The sequence below is a fragment of the Chinchilla lanigera genome, unplaced genomic scaffold (assembly GCF_000276665.1).
Source record: "Chinchilla lanigera isolate Chin_1 unplaced genomic scaffold, ChiLan1.0 scaffold00018, whole genome shotgun sequence".
Lineage (NCBI taxonomy): Eukaryota > Metazoa > Chordata > Mammalia > Rodentia > Chinchillidae > Chinchilla > Chinchilla lanigera.
This window is the reverse complement of record NW_004955419.1, coordinates 5,479,508-5,486,962: the sequence shown is the minus strand read 5'-3', so window position 1 is coordinate 5,486,962 and position 7,455 is coordinate 5,479,508. Positions and strand designations below refer to the sequence as shown.

At 34.4% G+C, this 7,455-nt stretch overlaps 1 protein-coding gene across 1 annotated transcript; it reads left to right on the top strand.

The window, feature by feature from the left end:
* Positions 1–1,265: 1,265 nt before the first annotated feature.
* On the top strand, positions 1,266–2,213 carry LOC102008222 (olfactory receptor 50-like). The gene has a single exon (XM_005382529.2). It carries the CDS (start codon positions 1,275–1,277, stop codon positions 2,211–2,213), a length of 939 nt encoding a protein of 312 aa, XP_005382586.1. The 5' UTR covers positions 1,266–1,274.
* Positions 2,214–7,455: the final 5,242 nt, after the last annotated feature.

The following is a 7,455-nucleotide window of genomic DNA, read 5'->3' as shown; positions in this document are numbered from 1 at the left end:
GGTAATAATGTCACATTAACAGATGTTTTAAAATAGTATGAGAAAGATGTTGGAATTTTAAGGTAGTTTCAATCAAATTGGGAAAATTGGTACATGAATGTTAGCTTTGTTAACTCCCAAAATGAATGAAGGTTCTTAACTTCAGACCCTCTTCAGTGCTGAAAGACAAAGACCTTCAGATTTATGAATCTTTATAAAAATATGGGTTCTGTTTTTAATTAGGCAAACCATCCTGTTCTCTTTTTGTATTTTTTTGTGATTGTTCACATAGATATGCATAAGGCCAACTGATTTGAAGGAGAGAGAAAAAGACTATTAGTAGACATAAGAAATGTTAGAAATATAATGAGAGAAATACGAATTAAGAATCATTACATAAAACTTTGAATAGGAACTGTGAAAAAAGGAAAGGTATTACTTGGTCATGTCAGAGAGACAGAAAGAACGTGTTGTTTGGCAGATCCAGGAGGTGATTAGAAACATCAAATATTCCTGGTGTTTTAAGGACTTGAAAATGCATGAACTGATGTGAATTGAGAGAATATACAAGAGTGAATTTGAAAGTAAAACAGATTTATGTCTCTCCATTCCTTGAACGTTTCATCAGAAAGTGATAGAATACAGAAAATATTGAGCAGAAAAAATTTTTCTCTTAGGAATAACTAATGGGTGTATACAAATGAGACACTGATACTTTATGTTATTGATATAGATTCATGCTTTGAGTCCTTGCCTCAACCTAGAACCTCTTCCCAGATCTTGATATTTTGAAGAAATTGAAATCCTCTACTTTGAAGGATTCATACTTTGCAGCTCAATAGCAGCCCATTGAGTTCTCTCAACTTGATGCAATTCCTAAAAATAAAGCACTAACTGAAGTGTCTTTCAAAAGTTAATAGAGACTAAGAAGACACTGGAAATAATCTATTAGTTTTTGATTAATTGGTTACCAATCTGGCCTTGCACCTAATTCCCTTACCTCAGATTTTTAGCATGGAACTCTTAGGCTTCTCAAGTTGGAACCTGTTCTGAATTAATAACCATTCAGATGTTTCATGGTTTCCCCAAAAGATGTTAAGCTGATTTCCCAATGGGTGAGTGATAGTCTTTGTCCAGATCATCATTAACAACCAACGTGGTAAAAATCTTGAGATATTCAGGTTAAAATCCACATACTGCTAATTCAAAATCATACTTTTATAATGTAGTTGTCTCAATAACTCATTGTCTCATATGTCCACTCTTGCTTCTCCAGCAAAAGAGTAGAAGAGAGCATGAGGAGGGGTAATCAGAGCAGTGCATCTGAATTCATCCTCTCAGGGCTCCCTATCCAGCAGGAGGAGCAAGGCATGTACTATGCTCTTTTCCTGGGCATGTACCTTACCACGATGCTGGGGAACCTGCTCATCATCCTGCTCATCAGGCTGGACTGTCACCTCCACACCCCCATGTACTTCTTCCTCAGCCACTTGGCTCTCACTGACATCTCTTTCTCATCAGTCACAGCTCCGAAGATGCTCATGAATATGCTGATTCATAATAAATCCATCTCTTATGCTGGGTGCATTTCTCAGGTATATTTTTTCTTATTTTTTGCAGATCTTGACAGTTTTCTTCTCACTTCAATGGCCTATGACAGATACGTGGCCATCTGCCATCCCCTGCACTACACCAGAATCATGAGTCAAAGCCTTTGTTTCCTGCTAGTAATTCTATCCTGGGTCTTGTCCTGTGCTGGTGCCCTTGTGCACACTGTCCTCCTCGCCCGTCTCTCTTTTTTTGGAGACAACACGCTCCACCACTTTTTCTGTGACCTCTCTGCCTTACTTAAGCTGTCCAGCTCAGACACGACTATCAATGATCTGGTTGTTCTCATTGTAGGATCAATGGTCATTACTCTACCATTTATATGCATTCTGGTGTCTTATGGCTACATTGGTGCCACCATCCTGAGATTACCTTCAATCAAGGGAATCTGCAAAGCCTTCTCCACATGTGGCTCTCACCTCTCTGTAGTTTCTCTGTACTATGGAGCAATTATTGGGCTATACTTTGTACCCTCTTCCAATGACACTAATGACAAGGATGTCATTGTGGCGGTGTTGTACACTCTGGTCACGCCCATGCTAAATCCCTTTATCTACAGTTTGAGGAATCAGGATATGAAAGGAGCTCTGCGAAATCTACTTAGCAGAGGAACATTTTCAGTGTGAGGGCATTTCCTTTATATTAAGTGGATATGAGACTTTCTAAGTCCTGGACATGCCTTCTGCACCAGGAATATGAGAACTTATAAATCTTTTCTTCTCAGAATTATTGTTTCTTAGTGAATTTTGATTGGCACTCATTTTTCAGCAAGTATTTAAACTTAGATGTAGTTTTTGTCTCTGTTCAGTTGCCTTGTTTGTCTTGAGAGGATTGGGAATAGTCTTTACAAACACATGCATATTTTGCCTTCTTGAATAGTATCCTCATGAAACAGTTCAAGTTTTTTCTAGAGTCACAGCTTTGAGCCATTTTAATTTTTCCTGGGAATAGTTTACTGCCTTTTATACCAAAGCCATTTTTCTTTTTTCAATTTTTCAAAGTATTTAATCTGTTGTGGTCTTAATTTTACTTCTGTATTTTGCGTTGCAACTTTTAAATTCATTTTTGTGAATAATTGTAATGAGAAATTCAGTTCTAATTTTGTTTTTAATATATGTATATATTCTCTCATAAAATGGTACATATTCACAAGATATCATGTGATGTTTCCACAATGTTGAATGTATAATGTTCATATGAAGATCAAATATAGGCTGGGTGTGGTGACAATGCCTACAACACCTATGATTTTGGAGGCTGAGGCAAGAGGATTCACTAGTTCCAGCTCATCTTGATCAAATAAAAACTTCAAAAGAGATAGAGATGTAGCTCCATGTGAGGGTCCTGAGTTTAATACACAGTACTGAAAAGAAATCTGTTTCCTCAAACATGTCTCACTTCTTTGTAGTGAAAATACTCAAATCCTTTCTTATATCATATTTGAAATAGATATTATTTCATCATTATCTATAGTGATTCTGCTGTAAAATGGAACACCAGACCTATTTCTCCTTTACCTTTGAGTGCTTTCCTATCAATTTACAATGCGAGAGGGCCAGGTACCTCCCATCTGATCTCTCCTAATTATTTTTAAAATGTGCTTATTTATTCAATTTTGGGGTCACTGTCTTTATTGTGAACTGAAATAGATTGTATCACTCAAGGTTTACTGTATGCAGGAAGAGAAAAATATCAGAATTCTGAACCATGTATGTCAAATATTTTCCCCATGAACATCAGAAAAAAAATTAAGGTTAATCATGAACATGTAACTGTGTGAAGTTTTAGATCTTAAAATACATTTTTGTCAAGTCAAAACTAATTATAAGGTAGGACATTTGCTGATATATCTTTCAAAACACCTGTTATTAATATGTATTCCCATTTTCTTAGTGTAGGTAACGTATTTGTAACTTACAGATATAAATGTGAAACTTTCACATTTAAAAATGTGGTTAAATGGGGGCTGGGGATTTAGCTCAGCGGCAAAAGCGCCTGCCTGGCAAGCGCAAGGTCGTGAGTTTGGTTCCTGGTACCGGAGAAAAACAAACAAACAAAAAAAATAAATAAAATGTGGTTAAATGTTCATTACTTAATGTAGGCTGTGAAAGCCTCCCCAAATTTTTATTTTAATTTTTCCCAAATTTTATTTTTTTAATTTGTTTATTGATACAACTTATATATACATAATGACCACATTCATTATAGGAAATTTGTATTTTACATGATGTGTCTTGATTCCTGCCCTGTTTTATAACTTTGTGCTTATTGTTCAACTTTTCCCCATTCTTCTACTCACCCGACTCCTTTGTAGTTTGCAATTTCTTATACATTATTCAGATTTTTTGTTGTGTTAGAATGCTGGTAACTAGGAACACAACTCTTTTTCAAGTGAGAAGGCTTAATCACAAATTTAAATAAGACTTTTTTTAAAGCTCGGGACAATGGTCTAGGCAGGATGAGTATAGTATTAAGAAGCCAGTCAGAAAAAGTAGCACACTATATGCTCCCAAGTGTAAAGGCTAAGCAACAGAGGTAATAGAACAATCCATTCTGAAAGTTTGGTGTTTGGGAAGGGCAGGGATGAGGAGTTAGAATGAAGGTGATTTTTAGAACAGAAAATTTATTATGCATGTTTATGAAACCTTACAGGTGTCATTCTTTGTCAAAACCAAGGGAAAACACATTTTTCAAAATCTGCAGAACATAATGTATGAACCCTAATGCAAATGATGAAATTTAGTTAATAATGTTGTATCAATGTTAGTTTGATTACAATAAATGTTCTACGCCATGCAAGAAGTTAATAAGGCAAACTGTGGGCAGCGCAGGAGAGCATGAAGTACAGGAACATCATCTGCTTAACTTTTTTTTCTTTACCTTAAAATAATCCATCAATTTTTAAAAACCTACATTAATTTTAACCTCTCCCCCCAGACCATGAGAAATCCTGTTATTCACCTCTTAATTTGTTTTTTGTTTTTTGTTTTTGTTTTTTTTCCTGTACCAGGAATCGAACTCACGACCTTGCACTTGCCAGGCAGGAGCTGTGCTGCTGAGCTAAATCCCCAGCCCTATGTTATTCACCTCTTAAACAAGCTTGTGATTAATAGACAGGGTTCCAAATGTTTTGTAAGCTTAGTGAATGGCAAATTATATTTCACTGTGCCCTTCCTTTCTGTTTCCCTGATCATCAGTGCAGTAAAACATCTTAGTCTGTATTTATTGGGTATTTGTGATGAATGCCTCTCTGGTTTTCCTGATTTTCAACTCATGCAATTGTCACTGGAAGGCAGTGTCTATATTTTCTACTAATTTATATATGTGTGGGTGACCCATTGTCCCCATTAAAAAAGATATGTGTGTGATTTCCTCTCCGGGTATTTGAAGAAGTGCATGAGTATCTCCTTCTATTGGATGGAAACAGATTAGCTGCTGCTCTCAGAGATAGTTGAGCCTGGTTCCTGAATGATCACACTGCAAAAAAACAGTCTATCCATGATGACACTCACATTGACCCAGGGGATTATCAGTGCTCTTATTGCTACAGAATTCCTTCACTGGAAGTACATGATCATGTCTTTCTCCTGCTTTCCTGCAGAGTGTTGTGTCTTTTAATTATCACATTGTAGACAGTCTTCACAACATCTGGAAATTAATCCTTTCCAATGTTTGTCCACAAATGTCTCCTATCATTTAAAGACTGTTAGCATTTTTTTACTATCAGTGGTTTAATTTTAATGTACTTAATACTAGTGTACGAATTTGTAATTGATGTTCTTGATTTTAAAGTGATTCTTTGAGGAAGTCACCTTGAAAACGGCCACCATTTAGCCTTCTAAATAATAAATTAGAGATGTAGCAATGGGAAAAACAAGAGGTGAGGAAAAGCTGTCTCATATTTTCTGTATGGGGAGCAATTTGTATTTGCATAAATAGGAGTATGCCAAAGTAATTCTGTCTAGCACAATATGATATTAGTACTAATTACACACACACACACACACACACACACACACACACACCTCAAAACATCTTCTGATTAATAGTTTATATGATCATAAAATTGTTCAGGGGCCAGGGAAAGTTTGTGACTTTGGAAGACAGAAGCCAACACAGGCTCCTGGGTGAGATGCATGCACATGACTTAATTAGTATTGTCTTAAAAAACTAAGTTAGGTGTCAACAGAAGTTAGATCATAAATATCAATAGTATATTCTCTGATCACAATTCAATAGGACCCAGTAATTACAGAACTTGAAGACTTTCATCCTCTAATAGAACTTTGTGCTGGCATTGATGAATAACTTATGTGCTTTATGTCACAGTTTAACCAAATATATCTGAAAATTTTTCAAAAGGACTCCCTTGTCTTACATACCTGATGACAGTGTGCTATAATTTTATGTAAGGTTTTAAAATATTTTAGTTTTTAAAATCTTTAAAATATATCGAGTTGGTTGTTTTATTGTAATATGAGATAGAAATTAATTTTAATTATTTCCTACACTAATAGTAAAGTTACTTTTTATGGTTTGTCTTTTCTTAAGATTTTTTTTACATTGAAAGAGTATGTATCTTCTCAGATCACAGTGAAATAAAACTAGAAATCAGCAAAAAGACAAACTTTAGAAATTATTAAAACGTGAAAAATAAGCAATAATCTACATTGACTAATGGATTAATGAAGAAATCAAAAGGGAAATTTAAAAATTTGTGAAACAAATAAAAATGAAAATAATACCTTCCAAAACCCATGGGATATACTAAAAGCAAGTTTATACTAATGAGTGCTTGAATTAAAAAAATAAATATTTCAAATAAATAGTTGAATGTAAGAACTTTAGAACTAGAGGAGCAAGAACAAATTAAACCTGAAATTAGCAGCAGGAAAGAAATGACAATTCAGGGCTGGAATAAATAAGAGACAGACAAAAATACAAATGTTAAACAAAAGGAAGGGATTAATATTTGAAAAGTGAAACAAATCACAAACTTTAAGCTACACTAACCCGAAAAAAAGAAGACCCAAACAAATAAAATCATAGATGAAAAGTAGACTACAGTTAATACTACAGGAATACAAAGGATCCATAATAGTTTTTATGAAGAAGCATATGTCAACAAATTGGAAAAACATGGACAAATTTCTGACAAGATACAACTTACTCAAACTGAACCAGAGCAACACAGAAAAGGTGAATTGGTCAATAATGAGCAATGATAATGTATTAGTAATGTTTAAAAATGTCTATAATAAAGAAAAGCTCAGGACTAAATGGCTTTGCTGTTGAATTTTACCAAACTTAAAAAAGAACTAATATGAGATCTCAAAGTATTCCAATTAGTGTAAGGGAATGACCCTTGAAATTCATTCTATGAGGTCAACATCAGCGTGATATCAAACCAGTTGGTGGCACAAAAAAATAGGCAGTCCAATAGCCTAGTTGCAAAATTCTCAAGAAAATTTGAGCAAATCAAATCTAACAACACATTAATAAGGATTGTATACTATGATCAAGTGGAACTTATCCCAGGGATGCAAAAATGGGTCAACATATACAAATCATAAACATAGTGCATAATTTCAGCAGAATGAAGCGTAAAATCATACTGTCTAAATAGATGCAGATAAAATATTCAAATACAACATCTACTTATTATTCTTAGAATTAGATTTAAAAAAAATCTACCTCAACATAACTAGGGCTATGCATGACAAATCCACTACCTACATCAATTTAAATTGAGAAAACTTAAAATCATTTTTCCAAGATCAGGAGGAAAAAAAGTATGTCTGCTTCTTCACTACCTTTACCCAATATAGTATTAGAAGTCTGAACAAACAGAGTAAGAAAAGAAAAAAA